Source organism: Electrophorus electricus, chromosome 5 (genome assembly GCF_041902795.1).
Source record: "Electrophorus electricus isolate QZ-2024a chromosome 5, ASM4190279v1, whole genome shotgun sequence".
Classification (NCBI taxonomy): domain Eukaryota; kingdom Metazoa; phylum Chordata; class Actinopteri; order Gymnotiformes; family Gymnotidae; genus Electrophorus; species Electrophorus electricus.
Genome location: NC_137501.1, coordinates 32,106,715 through 32,131,243, shown reverse-complemented (window position 1 = coordinate 32,131,243; position 24,529 = coordinate 32,106,715). Strand labels below are relative to the sequence as shown.

The 24,529-nt window shown below is 43.7% G+C and overlaps 1 protein-coding gene across 12 annotated transcripts in view; it reads right to left on the bottom strand.

Moving 5' to 3' along the window:
- The window catches only part of nrxn2b (neurexin 2b), a 582,744-nt gene that overhangs the window by 213,830 nt on the left and 344,385 nt on the right, over nt 1-24,529 (bottom strand). For all 12 annotated transcript variants that reach the window (XM_035530023.2, XM_081714812.1, XM_081714813.1 and 9 more), the window contains 2 exons: nt 14,172-14,345; nt 10,017-10,136 (listed from right to left, as the gene is read on the bottom strand). In XM_035530023.2, the coding sequence (XP_035385916.2) occupies nt 10,017-10,136; nt 14,172-14,345 (294 nt within the window). The remainder of the gene's footprint in view (nt 1-10,016; nt 10,137-14,171; nt 14,346-24,529) is intronic.

Sequence of the window (24,529 nt, the reverse complement as noted above, 5' to 3'; positions counted from 1 at the left end):
TATATCAGCATTAAGCAACTTCACAAAGCTCTTTACACACATTCTCATGACTTGTGTTGGGATATACAACAAAATTTGCTCTTTCAGACACATTTGTAGTTATAATTTGGAGTCACACACACACACCTGTTTCCACAGCTGGTTGTAGGTAAGATGGGCATGTAAGTAAATAGAGCAAAAACCCTCTCTGAGAGGTAGTCAACACTGTAGTGAAGTACCTGAGGTAATGAAAGGAGTGTTTACAGAAAAAAAAGGTTTTGAATTACACTGAATTTTGAACACTGAATTAGAAATATTAATAACATAAAACAAAAGATCACAGAGATTATGCATCCTGATTAAATTATCTGTGTACAGAGCAGGGTTCTCTACAGGCTTCTGCAAAGGATTCTGGGTAGGCTTCAGCAGACCTCAGTGTAAGATATATCATCTCTCCACCAGGCTCAGGGCTGTATAGAAAAACAATCTTCTCGAAGATGAAGTCATTTTTAAAAAATGAAGTCTTCTCTTGGACTGTAGTGGTATTGGGATCCAACTGGTGTGGGTGTTGAATATCAGTTTACATATGTTGACTAATGTAGGTTTGCATGTAATGGTGGCGAATGCAAACACTAGTATACAAAACGGAGGGGTGAATACATAATCACATCTGACCAATGCATAAAAATGTGGGTTCTTTCTGTGATTGTTAGATGTTCTCTGGAGGTGCCTCAATAATGCTTGATAACGTTAACCTGCAGTAAAGGACAGGACCAGCTGTTCTCTTCTACTAATTCTGAAGTCTGACTCTATTTACTACTTGAATGAAGAACTTTAAAACTAGCTGATTGGGGATTTAGGAACTACATACACAAGGTTTCCAAAGAAACAGGACGTTTCAGACCGAGATCCAGACAGAGATGCTTGTGAAGTTATAGTTTATATTAGGAAAAGTAGATGTTTAAACTATAACATCAATTCCATGGGGTTATTTTTGATCAGTTATTTTTCTTTAAGTTTCCAAACTTAATTACTGCCATAGCAACATCTTTCAGTGCAAACAGATAGGTCATTAATTCATTGTCCATTAGTATGAAAATGCCTCAGCACTGGAAACGACAAATCCTTAACTCTGATGGTCTGAAGGTGTTCAACACACTGATTAGCGAGCCTTCTCTTGGTTTCTCCAACGTAAAGCTCATTACAGCTCTCGCAAGAAACACAATAGGTGACTCCTGCAGTAAAGCATGAGGAGGACTGGGTGATAAAAATGGATCTTTCTTTGCTAGTTATTTTAGTGGCTATGTTAATAAATTTCCACTAAACACATTTAGTGCAGTTGTAGGCTACAGCACCACAGTTATTATCTTAGTGGACATTTATCTCACTGCTGATGAGCATATCTTTGTTTTGTCTGGTCTGTAGATTAGTGGAGGATCTTTCATCATCCTGGAGGATTCTTTAGAGTTGAAGTATAATATTAGACAGTGTTTTATTTGTAGGATGATAAGTCAGCATCAAAGGAATTCTTGTGGTCTTAACAGTAGACTGTTTATAGGTCATTGTGTTCACTCTCTGAACAGGTCAAACGCATGGACCTGTAAACAAATCTAAATAAAATAAGACCACGAGAAATCCTTTAGTTCTTACTCATCACCCACAAATCAAAGAGCTTCCCTGGAAATCTGGAGTACTTCACTGCAATGTTTACGACCTCTACAACAGACACATATATGGATAAATGGATGGATGGCTGGAGCATAGATGTCACAGATCACTACTACATTCAGTGTCTCCTCTTAGCGTTACTGTTCAGAGGGCTGTTATGTCTCTGTATTGACACATTCTGAGCAATGGGATTTTATCACTTTAAACTGACAGTATACCTTCAGGGAGATTAATGAGGGAATGGATGTGAAACACATTCTCTCTCTCTGCCTCTCTTTATCTCACTACTGGCACTCATCACCTGGGTCATGGGTTTGATTCACAAAAACACACCATCATCCTGATAAATCTAAGTGAGTGAGAGCCTTACTGTAAGTTCAGTAAAATACACACACACACACGCACAACAGAGCCTTTTCATTACAGGCTGCCTGATGCACTGTCTGTGTTTTGACCTCCTGCTGTTTGAACCCCCAGTACTTTTAGATATCTGAATTCACTTGTGTGTGTGTGTGTGTGTGTGTGTTGTGTGTGTGTGTGTGTGTGTGTGTGTGTGTGTGTGTGTGTGTGTGTGTGTGTGTGTGTGTGTCGCTGTTAATTTGCCTGTGTTTGTGTGTATGTATCAGATACTGACTGTGCTTCATGTCAGGCTTTTGAAGACCAGACGCTGTGTGCACTACCTCACCTCACCCATCTCTGTACAAGCTACATAGGAAAGGTCGGTCTCTCCCTCTCCCTCTCTCCCTCTCTCTCTCTCCTCTCTCTCTCTCATCAGAGGAAAGTAAGAGAAAGAAAAGAGAAGGAATGGAAAGCAAAGGAGAGTAATATAGGGAGAGAGAGAGTAATAGAAGGGAGGGAGAGTAATAGAGAGTGTGAGTAATGGAGAGAGAGCTAGAGAGAGAGAGAGAGAGGGAGAGAGAGAGGGAGAGAGAGAGAGAGAGAGAGAGAGGGAGAGAGAGAGAGAGAAAGAGGGAGAGAGAGGGAGAGAGAGAGGGAGAGAGAGAGAGAGAGAGAGAGAGAGAGAGAGAGAAGCTGCTTCTAATGGGATGTTTGAAGCCAATATTTTAAACCATCAACACTATAATTTACTCCGTAATACTGGACCAAGTGCGGATGTAGCTGCTTGTGTGCTGCTGTCTCAGCCTGTGGCATCTCCTCTCTCACACAGCTCCCTGTCTCCTCACAGCTCCCTGTCTCCTCACAGCTCCCTGTCTCCACACAGGTCCCTGTCTCCTCACAGCTCCCTGTCTCCTCACAGCTCCCTGTCTCCACACAGCTCCCTGTCTCCACACAGCTCCCTGTCTCCTCACAGCTCCCTGTCTCCACACAGCTCCCTGTCTCCTCACAGCTCCCTGTCTCCTCACAGCTCCCTGTCTCCACACAGCTCCCTGTCTCCACACAGCTCCCTGTCTCCTCACAGCTCCCTGTCTCCACACAGCTCCCTGTCTCCTCACAGCTCCCTGTCTCCTCACAGCTCCCTGTCTCCTCACAGGTCCTAGTCTCCTCACAGCTCCCTGTCTCCACACAGCTCCCTGTCTCCTCACAGCTCCCTGTCTCCTCACAGGTCCTAATCTTCTCCTACCTGGACACTGGTGGACAGTGGTCACCCTCTGTCCAAGACAGGACATCTCAGTTGTTTATTTTATCTCTGGTGTCCAGTGTCACTTCTTGGTGTGGACTGTAATTTGTTTCCAAAGCACTGGCAAATCAGCTGAAAAAGCCTCTCACAACAATCCCAGTTACTAATCTTTGTGATCCAGGTTACTCTATTTTTGACAATCTACTTTGAAAGAGATGCTTTGCTGCCCATGCAGGAACGGCAGGATTTAACATGGGGCTCACTGCACTGGGCCAGCAAAGGGCCTTTGATAGCATTAATTGTGCTTTCAGTTCTGATCCAAAATTTGTTAAAGGGGAAAGTTGCAAGGTTGTTCCCTGTGATCTGAGTACCCTGGCAGGTCTATGACCTCTCAGGGGGATTGTGCACTCCAGCGATGGAGTGACCTCCACCAGCCCTGCAGAGGAGACTCAGGGATGGGTCAGAAGGGAACAGAGGAACTGAGTCACGAGTGCTGGTTGTCGGTGCAGAGACCCAAACCGCCCCACCCCCCAGCGGTGCTGACGGACAGCCGTGGCAGCTGGACTTGTCAGCTGGAGGAGGTTAAATCGATCTTCTTCAGTGCACTGAAGGACAGGAGTGACTCCAGATGGAGAACTCAATCCCCTTCACCAAGGTCCTGCTGCCATCATGGAAGCTTATGTACAAAGGGCCTCTTCTCAAACACTCTCTCTGTCTGTCTCTCTCTGTGTCTACCACAGCCTTGCTGCCATCATGAAGGCTCTTGTACAAAGAGCCTCTTCAAAAATAAATATATGAAGGTAAATGTATTCAAACGTATTAAACTGACTAATTTTGCCCAACATTTACTTTATGGTCCATTACAAAAAATAAGGTAGTTTGCCTTATAGCTGTGTGGAAAATTCAGAGACGTCTTTATGGAAATCACCATCTGAAAAGCATCATGTTGAAAAAGATGACTTACGTTTGTAGTTACGTTTGGATCTTGTGAGTGTGGTGATTTTAAAAAGTGCAGTGGGAATTTAAATCTCACATTTGCATGTTTGGAGAAGTTTATAACTGCAGCCAAAGGAGGAAAAGGCATTTGCTACATGTTCTTGTTGGATTAAATCTAATCTGCAATGTACAAGTCGAGGAGAAATAAACACGTAAAAATATCTGGTCAGGAGATTGAAACATTGTTCATCACTCTAATAAAATGTAGACTCCCTTCTGAGTTTACGAGAACATTCATAAGGCTTAACAGTGGACACTGAAGTTGTGTTCTGTAGTGCATCATAAGGGGCGCTGAACTTTGACCCTGAGTGACACCTGGAGTCAACCATTCTGCACGTCAAACTGACTGAACAAAGTCTTTGTTAATCTCTCTCCTTCTCTCTCCTTTACTTTCTATTTCTCACCAACAATCCATTTTTGTTTTTCTATCCACCTTTTTTCTTTCATCCCTTCTTTCTCTACCCCTCCCCTTTTCTCATTTTCCTTCCATTCAGTCTGTTTACTTTCTCCATCTTTCTTTCCATTTCTCCTTTTCCACTCTTTCTCCACCTCTTTCTCCACCTCTTTCTCCACCTCTTTCTCCACCTCTTTCTCCACCTCTTCTCTTTGTCTTACCATCTTCCTTTTTTCTCTCCCTCTCCATCTTTCTCTTGTCTGTATTTTTAGCAGAAACTGGAAGGCTCTGATAACACCTTCCAGAGGACTCAGTAGACCAGAAGCAATTACTTCCAACATTAATTGCCCCTTAATGCGGGTTGCGCTTAAGGACCAACCAGTTTAATCATTAGGAGAGGGGGAGCTGGTGCCCCTGACCTGCTGCCCAACACCCACGCGCATCACCACTCACTACTAAAGAGCATGGCTTTCAGAACTCAGTACTAAAGAGCACAGCTTTCAGCACTCACTACTAAAGAGCATGGCTAAAGTGCTAAAGAGTACAGCTTTCAGTTCTCAGTACTAAAGAGCACAACTTTCAGTACTCACTAGTAAAGTGCATGGCTTTCGGTACTCAGTACTAAAGAGCACAGCTAAAGTACTAAAGAGTACAGCTTTCAATACTCACTAGTAAAGCGCATGGCTTAAGTACTAAAGAGTACAGCTTTCAGTACTCACTAGAAAAGTGAATGGCTTTCAGTACTCAGTACTAAAGAGCATGGCTAAAGTGCTAAAGAGTACAGCTTTCAGTACTCAGTACTAAAGAGCATAGCTTTCAGTACTCACTAATAAAGTGCACGGCTTTCGGTACTCAGTACTAAAGAGCACAGCTAAAGTACTAAAGAGCACAGCTTTCAGAACTCACTACTAAAGAGCACGGCTTTCAGAACTCACTATTAAAGAGCACAGCTTTCAGTATTCACTAGTAAAGTGCATGGTTTTCAGTACTCAGTACTAAAGTACACAGCTAAAGTACTAAAGAGTACAGCTTTCAGTACTCACTAGTAAAGCGCATGGCTTTCAGTACTCAGTACTAAAGAGCACGGCTTTCAGCTGCTCTCTTACACAACAAACAAAATGGTGGAAGCAAGCCCTTATTTAAATGTTGTGCGAACAGAATACAGACTTTTTACCCTGCTGACAGTTCTCTCTCTCTCTCTCTCTCTCTCTCTCTCTCTCTCTCTCTCTCCTCTTTCTCTCTCTCTCTCTCTCTCTCCTCTCTCTCTCTCTCTCCTCTCTCTCTCTCTCTCCTCTCTCTCTCTCTCTCCCCCCCCACACTGTGGGTCCACTGAAGACCCGTAAAAGATTCATCACAGTATCAGCTCAGGATGCAAAACTGACGCTATTAGTGAAAAACACCATTCAGAACACTCACCCTTCAACACACCACACACATACACCCCTCAACACACCACACACATACACCCCTCAACACACCACACACATACACCCCTCAACACACCACACACATACACCCCTCAACACACCACACACAGCAATAAGGACTCACCCCTCAACACACATAATGTTTGCAGCTCTCTGCCTGAAAAAAATTAAAAGAGATTTGAAGATACTGAAGAAAAAAGAAGGGTAACAAAGAATGAAAGAAGAGAACAAGAGGAGTGTGGGAAACAAAGAATGAAAGAAGAGAAAAAGAGGAGTGTGGCAGGCACTGCAATGGAGGGAGACAGACAGACAGAAACGTGTAGACCTTCAGAGATTGTGTTGTTATGCATGAGAGTGCTACAGCAGAACTGCCCATTTATTTGAACACACACACACACACACACACACACACACACACACACACACAGCTCTGACCGCATCTCCCCTGACACCTCGGGGAAGAGAAAGATGAAGGAAGGGTAAGCATGAGATTTAACGTGCAGAGAGAGGAACAGGACCAAATGTGACATTCAGAGGGAACGATGGATGAATAAAGCGAAGAATGAAAACACTCACATCCTGTGTTTCTGTAGTGAGTCCTTACACGCCTACACACACATGCCTTGTGATTGTGTGTGTGTGTGTATACATGTGTGTGCTCACAATCGCGTGCATGTGTGTCTTGCTGATGAGCTATTGCTGCACACCATGTTCAAAGCAAATTGACTCGTCGTTCAAACTGAACTTCCATGGAATAATAATTCTGTGTGTGTGTGTGTGTGTGTGTGTGTGTGTGTGTTTTTGTGTTCACCAGGAGATTGTCGAGGTCTGAGCCAGCACACACACCCACATGCCCACAACACACAAACTAGAAACAAAACAGCTACACAAACGAAACTAATAGTGTAAATGAAGTCTAGCATACCTGACACTGAGACGTTTAACTGTTTTAGCTCACTTAGTTTCAACCTGGAGGAGGATGGTGTCAGCAGTGAGCAGTCATGTTTTACATGTCCTACTTGTTTAATTTTAAACTCAGACAGACCTTAGACCTTAGATTTTGTATTTAATAAAGTTGTAATGGTACAGGCTGTGTGTGTGTGTGTGTGTGTGTGTGTGTGAGCGTTCAATAACTTTCAAGGACAGTGTAAGCCAGCACTGTACACACAGACCCTATTCAGTAGAGATAGACATTTCTCTCCAGAGTTTGTCCTCCGTGTGTACACCTTTTGAGGTGCATCTCTCCACTGAGAAACAGCTGGTTTCCACCTGACCTGCAGTGGATCGACAGCTATAGGAGTACAGGATAGTACAGGCCGGTACAGTCCGAATGGTACAGGATGGTACAAGCTGGATGGTACAGGATGGTACCACAACCACGTAGAGGAAGCCCAGAGCCAGGAGGAGAGACGACATCAAGTCAACGACGCTTGGAAAGTTTTCACCACAAGAGAAAAGGGAAAATTCTGGAATATTGAGAGAATGTGGTAGAATGAATGAGGAGGAAGAAGAACAAAATGAGTGAAGACGTAAAGAATCGAGAACGTGCCCCAATGTGCCCCCAGTCTCAGCCAAGCATGCTCGGACCAACAGTAGAGACAAAAGCTGTGTGTTCATCAGAATCAGACTTGAAGAACAATATTGTGTAAATCATCATCACCATCATCATCATCACCACCATCATCACCATCACCACCATCAGCTTAACAGAACATTCACCTACCTTATAGATAAGGCCACCGAAACTTACCTTTGTATATCGGTGTGTGTGTGTGTGTGTCTGTTTATATGCAAAACTGTGGATGGGGTTTGTATATGTGTGTGTGTTTGCATGTTGTTTTAGGTGTGTGTCTGCGTGTGCTGGTTTAGGTGTGTGTGCGTGCATGCATCTGCCCGGGTGTGGTCTGGCTTTCAATTATCTCCTGATTATGTCTGGAATACCAGGAGGGAGAAAACTGAAAACCAATTAATCACCACAATAAATCAGCCAGTTAAGGGAGAAGGAGTGAGTGTCACATGCCCGCTGCTATCACCACCTCAGCAAAATGAACCAGCGTGAGACCAAACGCTTCTGTTCACCACCGTCTGTCTCCTTCAATAAACCACCAACACACTCCGCAGGTAGAAACCACAAGAGCCATCAGTCTCAGCTCACCATAGCAGCTCGTGGTCTAACACCTGTCCAGGTACTCGGACAGGTGTCCCCTACCAGATGTCTCAGAGCACTTCACACATGACTAGTGTTCTTAGTTCTTATTCTGTTCACATCCTTTCATGAGTCCCACCCCCCCCCACCGTGGTCGGTCTCTCCCTCACCACGGCTGCTCTCTCCCTCACCACAGTCACTCTCTCCCTCACCGTGGTCGCTCTCTCCCTCACCACAGTCGCTCTCTCCCTCAGCACGGCCGGTCTCTCCCTCACCACAGTCGCTCTCTCCCTCACCACGCCCGGTCTCTCCCTCACCGGGGTCGCTCTCTCCCTCACCGTGGTCGCTCTCTCCCTCACCACGGCCGGTCTCTCCCTCACCACGGTCGCTCTCTCCCTCACCACGGCTGGTCTCTTCCTCACCACGGTCGCTCTCTCCCTCACCACGCCCGGTCTCTCCCTCACCAGGGTCGCTCTCTCCCTCACCACAGTCGCTCTCTCCCTCACCGTGGTCGCTCTCTCCCTCACCACGGCCGGTCTCTCCCTCACCACGGCCGGTCTCTCCCTCACCACGATCGCTCTCTCCCTCACCGTGGTCGCTCTCTCCCTCACCACGGCCGGTCTCTCCCTCACCGTGGTCGGTCTCTCCCTCACCACGGCCGGTCTCTCCCTCACCACGGTCGCTCTCTCCCTCACCACGGCCGGTCTCTCCCTCCTGTCCTCCAGCCCCTGGCATCATTGTGCCCTCTTAATTCACGACGGTAGTGGTAGCACTGGCAGGCTGCTCTGGGATTAGTAACAGAGATTAGTACAGGCCAGGGCTTGTCCTGAAATCATAGCATGACAGCCAATAACACCAACACAGATGTGCAGCAGATCTGTGCAAATTAGCCAAAACACAAACATAATGTTGTGTTCCAGTGCTGATGGCACAGGTCAGCATGCCTGGATCAGGGATTCCTCTACATTTAGTGTGACATTGATGAGGCACGGGGGAACACCTGACCACTAGTGATGGAGGGAGTAGAACCTCACTAATCACAGACCACTAGTAGTGTGATGAGACTGGGAACACAATCACTCACTTCTCAGCAATGATGACTCAACATCTAAATACAGACACATTCCCAAAAAAAAAAAAAAAAAAGTCCTCCAAAACTCTTATATACCAGTGATAAAATCTCAAACTGGGAAAATGCACCTGCCAAGTAAACTTCACTGCCTTAGCAATGGGTACCCTGAGCAACAGTTCAGCACAGAGACAACTCCAACAGAGACAGCCCCATGGAGACAGGCAGACCTAGTACCCCTAACCCTGGCTAACAGCCCTAACTCTGGCTAACAGCCCTAACCCTTACTAATACCCCTAACCCTCACTAATACCCCTAACCCTGGCTAACAGCCCTAACCCTCACTAATACCCCTAACCCTGGCTAATAGCCCTAACTCTCACTAATACCCCTAATCCTGGCTAGCAGCCCTAACCCTCACTAATACCCCTAACCCAGGCTAGCAGCCCTAACCCTCACTAATACCCCTAACCCAGGCTAACACCCCTAACCCTCACTAATACCCCTAACCCTGGCTGGCACCCCTAACCCTCACTAATACCCCTAATCCTGGCTAGCAGCCCTAACCCTCACTAATACCCCTAACCCAGGCTAGCACCCCTAACCCTCACTAATACCCTTAACCCTGGCTAGCACCCCTAACCCTCACTAATACCCTTAACCCTGGCTAGCACCCCTAAGCGAGTGCCGTTGGGCTTTACGTATGATCGGCGGATGTTGCCAGCGTCAGGAGCAGCAGTAGTAGAGCGTGCACTCACGATCGCTGCAGTATGAGCCTCCATAGGACGTCATGGTGCAGTCGCACGAGAAGCCCTCCCACTGCTGCAGACACACCCCATGATTATGGCAGGAGTCCTCCGTGCAGGTGGTACTGGGTCCTACACACACACACACACACACACACACACATAGACAGACAGACAGACACACACACACACACACATAGACAGACAGACACACACACATACACACACACACACACACACATAGACAGACAGACACACACAGACACACACACACACACAGACACACACACACACAGACACACACACACATACACACACACACAGACACACACACACACACAGACAGACACACACACACACACACACACACACACACAGACACACACACACACACACAGACACACACACACACACACACAGACACACACACACACACACACACACACACACACAGACAGACACACACAGACACACACACACACACACACACACACACACAGACAGACACACACAGACACACACACAGACACACACAGACACAGACAGACACACAGACACACACACACACACACACACACACACAGGAGTGCTGGTTAGCGCTCTGGCCAGCATGCTGAAGACTCCCAGCTCTCCACGCATCTGACATGGGGCCTACTGTGGGGGTGCTGTGAGATATTTAATGTTCAAAACAAAAAAATTTATTAAGAAAATAAAAACTGTGGAGACAAACACAAATCTATTTTATGTGTGAACATCCTTGGCCAGCAAAACCTGATTCTGACTCCGATTTGGACTCTGACTCTACCCTCCACCAGTGGGAGGGTATTCAGCATTATGTACAATTTTAGTTCTACTAACTGAGCAGGTTAGAAATGATCAAATTAACCCAATTTTCACAGATGGAATTAATGCATTTGCCAGAAAAACATTTAATAAAACGGTATGAAGGCTTATGTGACCAACATTGGGAAATTGATCATGTGACCAACATTGGGACCTCCCTCCACTGCTCTGTGGCCCAGCTGTGGGTGTCACGCCACAGGGGTCACCATGGGCCTCATATCATACACTATGTGTTCTGACACCTTTCCATCACAGCCAGCATCAAGTGTTTGTTGAAGAATGCAACAGGTATAAACAAAACACTGTTTTATCATTCATCATCCTACAAGCACAACAAAAAGTGTTAAAACCTGAAGTACATATCGATCAGTAAGTGATGATTCGTTTGTACTGAGCCATCTTACTTTGTTACAGACTGAGTGTTAAACTGAGAGCTTTAAGTTGACTGGTTGTTCTTCTACTGAAGCGGTGATGACTCATTAGTGAGGTGATGACCTGAAGACTTCAGCAAGATGTTGCAGGACATCAGTTAAAGACATTGCGGGACATCAGCAGGACATCAGTTAAAGCAAATGCAACATTTGAAGGTTCAGGTCATGCTGGTCCTCCTCTAATGCCCTTTATATAGAGCAGTGTGTGTGTGTGTGTGTGTGTGTGTGTGTGTGTGTGTATGAGTGTATGATGTGTGTGTGTGTGTGTGTGTGATATATATATTCAGAAGAGCCTGTGTGTGTGGGTATGTGTGTGTGTGTGTGTGATGTTTGTATGTGCTGACATGTGAATGTGTATGATGTGTGTATAATGTGTGTATGACGTGTGTGTGTGTGTGTGTGATGTTTGTATGTGTTGATGTGTGAATGTGTATGATGTGTATATGACGTATGTGTGTGTGTGTGTATGTATGTGTGTGTGTGTGTGTGTGTGTATGTGTGTGTGTGTGTGTGTGTGTGCGTGTGTGTGTGTGTGTGTGTGTGTGTGTTCGTGTGCATGATGTTCTAACTATTTAAGCAAATAAATAAACATAAGGGTCACCAGCTGGTACAACAATGTTGAAACAGAACAAGAGAGAAATACTTTTTTCCTTTATTGTGAAAGATTTAAAACCTATTAGAACTTTTCACATTGAACATAGGGAATCTAAGTCCCCAGTTCAGCGCTCTGACCCAGAGTGTGGTAGGAGCAGGCCAGGGAATGACTCCATGCCCCGCCACGGGCTGGGATAAGCTCCCTACACACCGTGGCCTGCACTTCACACCCTCTCTGTTTCATCTACCTTCCTCATCTCTCTCTCCCTTACAGCATTTCTCTATTTAAGAATGGAAACAGCGAACTCTTTTGACTCTATGCAGGATTCATGATAGAGCAGAGAACACAACTGCCGTTATGCTTTGCTAATTTTCACATCATCAGGCTGGCGTCATCTAGCACCATCAGAGGCAATTCCAGAGGAAAAAAAATGCCCAGGTAATGAAGTCTGACAACACAATTGTAAGTCGTCCATTAAATTTGGAGAACAACTCCACAGATGTCAAAACAAACCCAGGCAATACAGAATCCAATAATGTTGCCAAATTGTAGAAAACACAGCCTGGCGTGATCAGCTTAAACACTTGATTGAGTTTTAATGTTTTGTGAAGTAGAGATGTCAGAATGCGAGTTGTATGGGCGGGTGTTTGGGGGCATCTGGGTCCAGGTAATAAGGTTGTTTTGGCAGGAGTAAAACCGAAATGAGATCGGCTCTGGTGGGAAATCACAGCAGAAAACAAACAAACAAACAAACAAACAAACAAACAAACAGTGAGCCTGGCTTACAGGTACAAAGAAAGATCACTAATCATTGTTGTGTCTGTCTTTAGTATTGCTGGCCAACCCTACTATCCAACTCTCCATGGAAGGGTGGATCGATGCCATTTAAAGAAAAGAGCATTCCAGATGAGCCTGTCAAATTAAAGTTCGAGTGATGTTTGCTTACATGCAGTTAGTGGGGGGTTCTGATGAGTATTTTCCAAGCAAATGTTTTGTGCAGTTGGGGGTTTTCTACGACAGCCCTGAAGACCCATCATGCTGCTCATTTAAAAAAAATGCTGCAATTACACAAAGCAAATTCATCTAAATGAAAATGTACGCTTTTAGAAACACGGTGCAAATTCAACAAACGCTTGCAACTTTAGAAACGTTGCAAATCCAGCCACAACACAGCGGAAGTGTTTCTGGAGGACACTCACAGGGGGTGGACTCCTGTGAGACCAGCGGTAACCACAGAGATGATGGAAAATAATTATATCTGCAGTTCCCACTGTTATGTCGTTATATCAGTTAGACTGATACAGAATGAATCGATCTATTCATCTTCTGCATTCTTACATATTTAATGTTTCTAGGTTGTACAGAATGCAGCCTTAAAGAACACTGATAAAAAGCCAATTTAACACGACTGCATTTCTGAATTAACACCTAGTTAGCTAACTAGCTCCAGAGGGACTTTACTGCATGGGCTACATTTTCATGATAGTTTAGCTGGTCTGCTACAGTGACCAGTTTAGTTTATGTTTTTACATACCTATAAAATATGGCATGAAATCAATAACACTCAATGTAGGTATATAGACAGAAACGGAGTTGTATTAGACAGTATCTCATTAGGATGAACTGGATTGTAAAATAGTTAAACACTGACTGTAGTTCTGTAGCTAGTTCAGGGTCAGGTTGTTTGTTGAATGGGATTTTGTTTTAGCAGCCTTCTTTACAACTGACAGTAGCAACACACGCAAGAATGTGCAGCACGCAGAGGGCAGTTGTTAATTCTGTTCCATAATACCATTGACAAAACCGTGGGAATGGCAGATATACATTTCTCATCACTAGTTGTTCATGTTCATCCCTTTTCTTTGTCCCCCGGAAACAAACAACACTTCCATTGTGTGTGACTGGATTTCCAGCATTTCTGAAGTTGCAGGAGTTTGAATTAGCATGTGTTGTCATTTTGTGTTTTCTGAAAGTGTATAGCGTTCATGAATTTGTATGTGCCGTCACTTTGATTGATATTTTGTGTAGTTACACCACACTTTTTCAAGCAGGAAGTGTCTTCACAGTTACACCAAAACAGGACAGTTGTGCTGCACATTGTGATGCTGCTGCTGGTGCACTACAGTACAGGTTAATCCTTTATGTGACAGCGTCAGGTATTTATTATATTTATTCATGATTAATTAATAAGTTCTTAATTGGAATGTATTATTTAAATGAGCTCCATTTTTATACCACATATGTGAAGTCATAAAACAGTGTGCAGTGCATGTCAGCCATATTGGTAAGGTCACTGACCATCACATCCTCGGTCCACCTGGCCCACTCTGTGGAGGGCGTCTGCGATCAGGTCTGGCAATCTCCCATTCAGGTCGACGGACGCCAGGCAGCCCTGGTAGCCGTCACGGGATGCTATCAGCTTGGGCAGACTGTTATACATGGTCTTGCCCACACCACCGATGTACAGCTCTCCTGGGGAGGCAGAGCAGGGCAGAGGTGCAAATACATCTGATTAACAAGAAGGACAAGAAGGCTCAAAGAAGGCAGAGCGACACACAGGAGATGCCAGAGACGAAAAGACAACAGTAGACAGACACAGTCGTGTGGTTGTGAGCCAGCGTCAAACCCAAATAACTATTGAGCTCGTTAAGTCATAACAGACATTAACTTGTTAACAGATAACTCATTAACTCATCCTTATGTTGGAGTCTAATGTTGTGATGAATGAGCAGTTACAGAAAGAGAAGTGAAGGGAAGCAACAAAGCAACAAAGACCAACTTAGCCCCACCCTAACAGACATAAAACACAAACTTAATAAGAAATAATGAGCAGATTCCGAAGGCTCTGTGATTTTATAACACCTTGTACTGTACTGCAGTGTGGTTACGTATGAAAACCTGCAAGGTTATGATATGAGCTAGTAATGTGTTTAGATCTGTCAGCAGCTGGGAGACGCGAACTGTGCGCCAGACTGAGTCCCTAAAGAGCTGCTGTTTCTAAACCCTGTCGTAGCTCATTACAGTCCCTGTGGTAGCGCTGTTTCACTGCTACTGCGGAGACACTGCACACAACTTCAACCTGACACACTATACCTGTGCCTAAGTACCACACAGAAACAAAACAAAAAGCTAAAAAAGATTGTAATTCTCCTTCTCTCTCTCAGACATACACACACACACATTCATTTCACAGCACTTCTGATAAAGGTTTTTTCTGTGTATGATGCACTTTTACATTTATGTAATAAGTTGGCTGACACTTTTACCCAATGCTACTAACAATTATGACTGAGTACAACTTGAGCAACTGAGGGTTAAGGGTGTTGCTCAGGGGACCAACAGTGGCAACTTGGCGGTGATGGGGTTTGAACTAGCCGCTGACCCAAACGCAATACAAACGCAGTGCAGAACCTTCCTGTAACCTTCCCCAGAACATTCTCGCAACTGTAATGGGCTTTCCTGTTCACCAGAGTGTTTGGTAATATAAGACCCGGTTATGAAATAATTCGTTGACATTCCACCCATCTACCAAAAAAAAAAAGCCCTCACATGCTACTCAAACCCTCACACTTTACTGTAACCTACTCAAACCCTCACACGTTACTGTACCCTACTCAAACCCTCACACCCTACTGTAACCTACTCAAACCCTCACAGGTTACTGTAACCTACTCAAACCCTCACACGTTACTGTACCCTACTCAAACCCTCACACCCTACTGTAACCTACTCAAACCCTCACAGGTTACTGTAACCTACTCAAACCCTCACGCGTTACTGTAACCTATTCAAACCCTCACACGTTACTGTAACCTACTCAAACCCTCACAGGTTACTGTAACCTACTCAAACCCTCACGCGTTACTGTAACCTATTCAAACCCTCACACGTTACTGTAACCTACTCAAACCCTCACAGGTTACTGTAACCTATTCAAACCCTCACACGTTACTGTAACCTACTCAAACCCTCACAGGTTACTGTAACCTACTAAAACCCTCACACGTTACTGTAACCTACTCAAACCCTCATAGGTTACTGTACCCTACTCAAACCCTCACACCCTACTGTAACCTACTCAAACCCTCACAGGTTACTGTAACCTACTCAAACCCTCACAGGTTACTGTAACCTACTCAAACCCTCACGCGTTACTGTAACCTATTCAAACCCTCACACGTTACTGTAACCTACTCAAACCCTCACAGGTTACTGTAACCTACTCAAACCCTCACGCGTTACTGTAACCTACTAAAACCCTCACACGTTACTGTAACCTACTCAAACCCTCACAGGTTACTGTAACCTATTCAAACCCTCACACCCTACTGTAACCTACTCAAACCCTCACAGGTTACTGTAACCTACTCAAACCCTCACGCGTTACTGTAACCTATTCAAACCCTCACAGGTTACTGTAACCTACTCAAACCCTCACAGGTTACTGTAACCTACTCAAACCCTCACGCGTTACTGTAACCTATTCAAACCCTCACACGTTACTGTAACCTACTCAAACCCTCACAGGTTACTGTAACCTATTCAAACCCTCACACGTTACTGTAACCTACTCAAACCCTCACAGGTTACTGTAACCTACTAAAACCCTCACACCCTACTGTAACCTACTCAAACCCTCATAGGTTACTGTACCCTACTCAAACCCTCACACCCTACTGTAACCTACTCAAACCCTCACAGGTTACTGTAACCTACTCAAACCCTCACACCCTACTGTAACCTACTCAAACCCTCACAGGTTACTGTACCCTACTCAAATCCTCACACCCTACTGTAACCTACTCAAACCCTCACAGGTTACTGTAACCTACTCACACCCTACTGTAACCTACTCAAACCCTCACACGTTACTGTAACCTACTCAAACCCTCACACGTTACTGTAACCTACTCAAACCCTCACAGATTTACTGTAACCTACTCAAACCCTCACACGTTACTGTAACCTACTCAAACCCTCACAGATTTACTGTACCCTACTCAAACCCTCACACCCTACTGTAACCTACTCAAACCCTCACAGGTTACTGTAACCTATTCAAACCCTCACAGGTTACTGTAACCTACTCAAACCCTCACACCCTACTGTAACCTACTCAAACCCTCACAGGTTACTGTAACCTACTCAAACCCTCACAGGTTACTGTAACCTATTCAAACCCTCACACGTTACTGTAACCTACTCAAACCCTCACAGGTTACTGTAACCTACTAAAACCCTCACACCCTACTGTAACCTACTCAAACCCTCATAGGTTACTGTACCCTACTCAAACCCTCACACCCTACTGTAACCTACTCAAACCCTCACAGGTTACTGTAACCTACTCAAACCCTCACACCCTACTGTAACCTACTCAAACCCTCACAGGTTACTGTAACCTACTCAAACCCTCACAGGTTACTGTAACCTATTCAAACCCTCACACGTTACTGTAACCTACTCAAACCCTCACAGGTTACTGTAACCTACTCAAACCCTCACACCCTACTGTAACCTACTCAAACCCTCACAGGTTACTGTAACCTACTCAAACCCTCACACCCTACTGTAACCTACTCAAACCCTCACAGGTTACTGTACCCTACTCAAATCCTCACACCCTACTGTAACCTACTCAAACCCTCACAGGTTACTGTAACCTACTCACACCCTACTGTAACCTACTCAAACCCTCACACGTTACTGTAACCTACTCAAACCCTCACACGTTACTGTAACCTACTCAAACCCTCACAGATTTACTGTAACCTACTCAAACCCTCACACGTTACTGTAACCTACTCAAACCCTCACAGATTTACTGTACCCTACTCAAACCCTCACACCCTACTGTAACCTACTCAAACCCTCACACCCTACTGTAACCTACTCAAACCCTCACAGGTTACTGTAACCTATTCAAACCCTCACAGGTTACTGTAACCTACTCAAACCCTCACAGGCTACTGTACCCTACTCAAACCCTCACAGGTTTACTGTAACCTACTCAAACCCTCACACCCTACTATAACCTACTCAAACCCTCACACCCTACTGTAACCTACTCAAACCCTCACAGGTTACTGTAACCTACTCAAACCCTCACACCCTACTGTAACCTACTCAAACCCTCACAACACTGCCATGCTAACGCAGGCTAGCTAGCAACAAACCCTCCTCCAATATTACCATTAAATGTGACATATAAAATATAAATCTGTGCTCATCATGATCTTTAAATGTTCATCCGTTCCAAACCAACAAAGTGGCTAGGTAACTGTCTAACCTGGGTTTGGCTAACTACAGTAAATCACTCTTCCATATTTTAGAATTGACACTGAATGCAAAGAGGGGGAATAAGAGGTGGAATGAGAGAGGGAGTGAGAGATTGAATTGAAAATGAAAGAAGGGGGTGGAGGGAGAGAGAGAGAGAGAGAGAGAGAGAGAGAGAGAGAGAGAGAGAGAAATGCACCACCTTGAGATCATTCATTTGAGGACACTTTTATCAATAAAGCCACCCACGATCACGACATCTTCCCTTCTAAAGAGTTTTACAGAGCCGGTTTGAAATCTTGAGTATCAAACATCACTGAACACATGCGAACATTAAGGCACTTATTTAATGCAAAGTTTGTAAAGCATTAAAATACACTTAATCAATGCACAGTGAGTGTCGACACCCCTCACTGGCTTTAATTACACTTAGAGAGACTTAAAATTCCTGATAATGTCAGACTGATCAATGCATAAAACATTCCAGGATGTTAATCACTGCATAACCAAAAGATATTCATGCAGTTACACATCATGAACAAATAACTTGTTTCAAGCTTTCATTATCTTGACTCGGTCGGTCCTCAGAGGGGATATATCAGAAACAGTGAAATAAGTAGGAGGAGAGGTTGCCGTCTGATGTTGGTACGTTTAAGTCACCTGCTAGCCCACCCAGGCCAGTACTTGGTGAAGCCCAGAGATCTAGTATTGGTAGGTACCATTCCAATCCAGCAGGTGGCAGCATGACCAACAACGCACAGAGCAATCTTGCATCAGTGGAAGGAAGGGGGTGTGTTTGCTAGCACACAGAACTCAGAGAGACAGAGAGACCTCAAAGAGAGTCTTCATTCGGCAACACCTGAACATTTGGGCCATTAACAGCAAACTGCTGACAAATGTACGTCTTAATTTAACCAATCCAAGTAATGCTGCACTCAGACCTAACATCGGATCAACATTACCATGGCAACACATTCACCGAATTACGTCAAAACAGGCTCGAGAAGGCCGTCACACGGCCCGAAACAAATCGATCAATTCCCTTTTGATAACTGCGGACAAAACTCATATTCCTGGATTTTAGCGCCAGAAGGACAGACAATGTCCACACCCGGACAAGGTCGCATTTTATCAGCGAGGACCAGCGGTGGAAATTCCCTCCTAATTCCAAAAGAATCCCACGAGGACGACAAGGAGGGATAATTACCCAAAATCATCAGGACGTGAAACTGGGCACAGTCTATTAAAAGGGCGTAGTTAAACAGCACAGTTTAATTAGGAACGTAATCAGAATGCGCATAACTACCCCTAATAAGCATAATTACTCACACACACACACACCTTAATCTTGACATAATACTTCACCTTTATCTGCCTATGTACTCATTTGATTTATTTACTTTATCATTCTACAACTCCCATCTGCAGCACTGAAGCAGATACACATGTACGCAAGCATGGCTCTGTGTGTGTGTGTGTGTGTGTGTGTTGGACATGTGTCTTTTACTGTGTATAAGCAACTATGCATAAATAGAAAACATTCCTTGTATGTGTGAGCATACTTTGCCAATAAAGCCTGATTCTGATTGTAATTAAATGCTATTTTAATGTATTCATGCTTGTCCAAACCACCTTTTATTTAAATGTCCTTAATTTGTACACATTGGATGCTGTTTTGTACACAACGGAAGTTGTTTCTCCTCTTTGCATGCAATCTCTCTCTCTCTCTCTAACATTTGTTTTTATCATCATCATCATTATTGTGATTATATTCAGCACAACAGAGATGCAGTATTATTGTGACTACACCACAGTGTAATGTAGGCTATAGGAGGAGTTCTGTGCGGCACGCACAGACCTTTTAAAAGGGCTCTTACATATGCAACCATATAAATACTTTTTAGGGGGGAAAACCTTGAATATTAAACTGCATTTTAAAGGACTGTTTCTGCTAGAACAGGTACAGCTAAGTCGTAGAAGCTAGTTTATGCAATGTTAGTTGCCACGTTACGGCTACACCACGGTAGTGCATCATTCCACACTATTTTCAAACTCAAATTTCTATACAGTGATTTGGAGAGAACATTGCAGTGGTGACGTCACAGGTGTGTGAATAACAGCTGGTATTGCGTGGGCCATCACAGTGGCAGGACTGCAAACACACATGTTCGCATGCACACACAGGCTAATGCACGCAGTAATGTTTCTGTTTCTGCACACACACACACACACCCTGAAATTATTTCCTGCCTGCACCAGTGGAGGGTGGGTGTATGTGGATATATTTGGCACTCAGTTGTGCCAATCTGCCATGCTCACTGACCTGGCGCACATGCGCACGCAAGCACGCACACACACACACACACACACACACACACACACACACACACACACACACACACACACACCACAAAGAGGGCCTGGTGTCCAAGAAGTGCATGAGTAACCATGTGTGAAGGTTGAACGAGGCACTGATTAACACCACACACACACACACACACGTCCCTTAATTCCACAGGTGTGCTTGTGTGTGTGTGTGTGTGTGTGTGTGTGTGTGTATTATATGTCCCTTTCATGCTGAGTACATTATCCATGGTTTGGTTTGTTTTTTTATTGGAAAGGCTTCATTATAATAAACAACCCTCTCTCTCTTACACACCTCAGCTATTCTATGCTCATTATTGTGTTTTAGAGATGTCTTTTTTTAACCACTTGAGCAATTCTGTCAGTTTCTGTAACCCTTAAAAACAAAGATTCTACCGAAGACCCGATTAGTGTGATCTCTCTCTGAGACAGGAGATTCTGGAGGCAATGGTTATGTAAGAAAGTGACAAAGCTGACAATGGTGACAAACGTCAGCACTTTCAGAGGGCAAAATGCTCCTTACTGTGGTTACAGCACTGATAATGTGGTTACAGAAGTGATATTGTGGTTACAGAGCTGACAATGTTGTTACAGCACTGATAATGTGGTTACAGAAGTGATATTGTGGTTACAGAGCTGACAATGTTGTTACAGCACTGATAATGTGGTTACAGAAGTGATATTGTGGTTACAGAGCTGACAATGTTGTTACAGCACTGATAATGTGGTTACAGAAGTGATATTGTGGTTACAGAGCTGACAATGTTGTTACAGAACTGATAATGTGGTTACAGAAGTGATATTGTGGTTACAGAGCTGACAATGTTGTTACAGAACTGATAATGTGGTTACAGAAGTGTTACTTACTGAAATCAGTTAATTTCTATGTTCATATTCCACACCAAACTTTAAACATGGTCAGCAAAACTACGTGACAACATCCCTCTCCACAAGCATCTTGATAACCATGTGTCAGTCCAATCCACTGTTTCAGCAGCATTTTAATGCAGCAAAAATGTTCATTTACTGCCTACTGATCCCAAGGGACATTCCTATTGGCATGCATTTCTTAATGACAGGTATGTCATCCAATCCTGCACTAAACATTTCTGCATGATAAAGAGTTTGGGAGGACCAATCAGCCAATCAGCTACACTTTGTCTGAAACACAATTTTTTTTAAGTCGTAGTTAAGGGCCCAGCAGCTGTATCAGAGGGAGAGCTGCTCCACTTCTTAAAAGCACTTTGAAAAAAACACTGCACTACAGCTACATTTGTCTTATTTAGCAAAGGAAAAAGTAACTTTGTTCTCCCTCTTAGAATCTTTGAAGTAAAACATCATGATCGATTACTGCCCTTCGACCTCAGCATCACAGAATGTAAAAACACCTCCTGTCCTGACGCAAGAAACACTGCTGGGCTCTTCAGGAACCAGAACAAAGAAAGAAAGAACATTTCTGGGTGTGTAGGTAGTTGCAAATCTAAGATCATTATCAGAATGATCATGATCAATAGAACACAAACGGATCAATAGCCAATCAAATGTCATTTACCAGAATCTCATGGATCGATGGCTGACCAATCCGCCATCAACAAGGCCCACAGGGACCATCTCCATTTTCAATAATCTTCTGCATCATTGGCTGAAAATGCGCCGACTCTAGAGTCATGTCCAATCTGATTGCTCCATTTTGCTCGCTATGGAACATATTAGGGTTGTCAGTAGCCCCTTGCTTTGGCCCAACATCTCTTCACTATGGCTCCAGCAGGTTAAGGCTTTCGATACTCACTTGTTTGTTTGTTTGTTTGTATCTCATTTTCTGATTTAATGCAGTCATTCTGAAAAATGGATTTTCAGTTAATCCCCCAAAATTCTGTATTCTGCATCAGCAAAACAAGCCCCAGATCAAAGTAACTTTAGAGTAACACACTAGTGAATTCTCAGCCTTAGCTGATAAAGGCTGTCCTACTTAACCTTGACCTCTCTGGTCATCTGGTATCTAAAAGAGAGATGGGGTGTGTTATTATTCACTTTTATTCACTATTAAGCACTTTTGTAAGTCGCTCTGGATAAGAGCGTCTGCTAAATGCCGTAAATGTAAATGTAAATTGTTCCGAGTGTGCACTCCTAAAAGGGAGAGAGGGGTGTTAATTCAGAGCCTACACTCCTCAAAGGGTAGGTTGTTAGAATTTGCACATTGATCACTGTCACAGTACATCCCCCTCATGCCAGACGTCTGTGTGTGTGTGTGAGTGTGTGTGTGTGTGTGTGTGTGTGTGTCTGCATAGCCCCCCCCCCCGTCTCACACCTGTTCCTTGTTTCGTTTCGCTAGGGTTTATGTATATAAAGTCTTGTGTAGTTGTTGTTGGTTGTCGTGTTTAACCCTACGTTAGCCCGTGAGCTACGTCCTCCTTATTTCAGTGGTGCACTGACACAACCACCATCAGAGCAACGGGACTGTACATTGTATTTATTATCTGACTTGCAGGCATTAATAGACAAATGTTGAACTTATCTGTATTTAAACAACAATTAAAATCAATACCTGGCATTGCCCAATATTCAGATATTCGTTTTCATAATCAAATATTCATATATTCATATTCACCAGCGGGTGCTTATGAAACTGAAGGCACTTGCATGGACACTCTCAACACCAAATCCTCCAGATATTATGCAGATTCTCACCATATCAAATCATCTTACCACTTGCTGCTTATGTCTTTGGTTACGTGTGAAAATCATACTAATTAGCACATCACATGACTTCTCCTCTCTCCTAACCCAGCATCCCTGATGTTGCAGTATTCACTCATAGTGTTTGTATGCAAACCACAAATCCCAGAAATCTGTTCTGCTGATAAATGTTGATAAAGGACCAGATATACAAGACCAGTCATCCTTGTGCACCACCACACGTGTTGTTGTACTAAAGGTTAAAGGTTAAAATCCTTTCTCTGCTGTCATTGGCTGGGAATTGGTCTTCTCAAGTGGGGTTTGGTCTAAGACTATATTAAAACTAACATGTTCAGGCCTGTGCCTGCTTGGTTGTCATGACAACCTATAGTCACACCAGAGCTATCAGGCACCTGCAGCCCAAAGGTGAAGAAAAAGCACTTTTAATTCCCACATAGAGCTGGACTACTGTGTCTCCGGGCCTACCGTGTCTCCTAGGCAGAGTCTGTGGTGATTCTGATGCCCAGCTCAGGAGCCTCCTCACCACACACAACAACAAACAAATGTTCCGCGTAATTCCCCAGCGAGGAAAAGGAGGTAAAAGGAGAAGTAAAAATGCAAATGTCAGGTTACTTCAGACTCAGAACTGGAAGCACTCTTCTAGTAAGACCAGTCTAAACTCCATATAATATCATATCATCGATATAACCTTATATAATATAATCTATATAATAAAATCTTATATAATGTAATCTATGTAATATGATCTACCCCTTATATAATATACTCCCTATTATAATATGATCTACCCTTTATATAATATGATGTACCCCTTATATAATATGATCTGGCCCTGATATAATATGATCTACCCCTTATATAATATACTCCCTATTATAATATGATCTACCCTTTATATAATATGATCTACCCCTTATATAATAAGATCTGGCCCTGATATAATATGATCTACCCCTTATATAATATGATCTATCCCTTATATAATATACCCCTTATATAATAGGATCTACCCCTTATATAATATGATCTACCCCTTATATAATATACCCCTTATATAATATGATCTACCCCTTATATAATATACCCCTTATATAATAAGATCTGGCCCTGATATAATATGATCTACCCCTTATATAATATACCCCTTATATAATATGATCTACCCTTTATATAATATGATGTACCCCTTATATAATATGATCTGGCCCTGATATAATATGATCTACCCCTTATATAATATACTCCCTATTATAATATGATCTACCCTTTATATAATATGATCTACCCCTTATATAATAAGATCTGGCCCTGATATAATA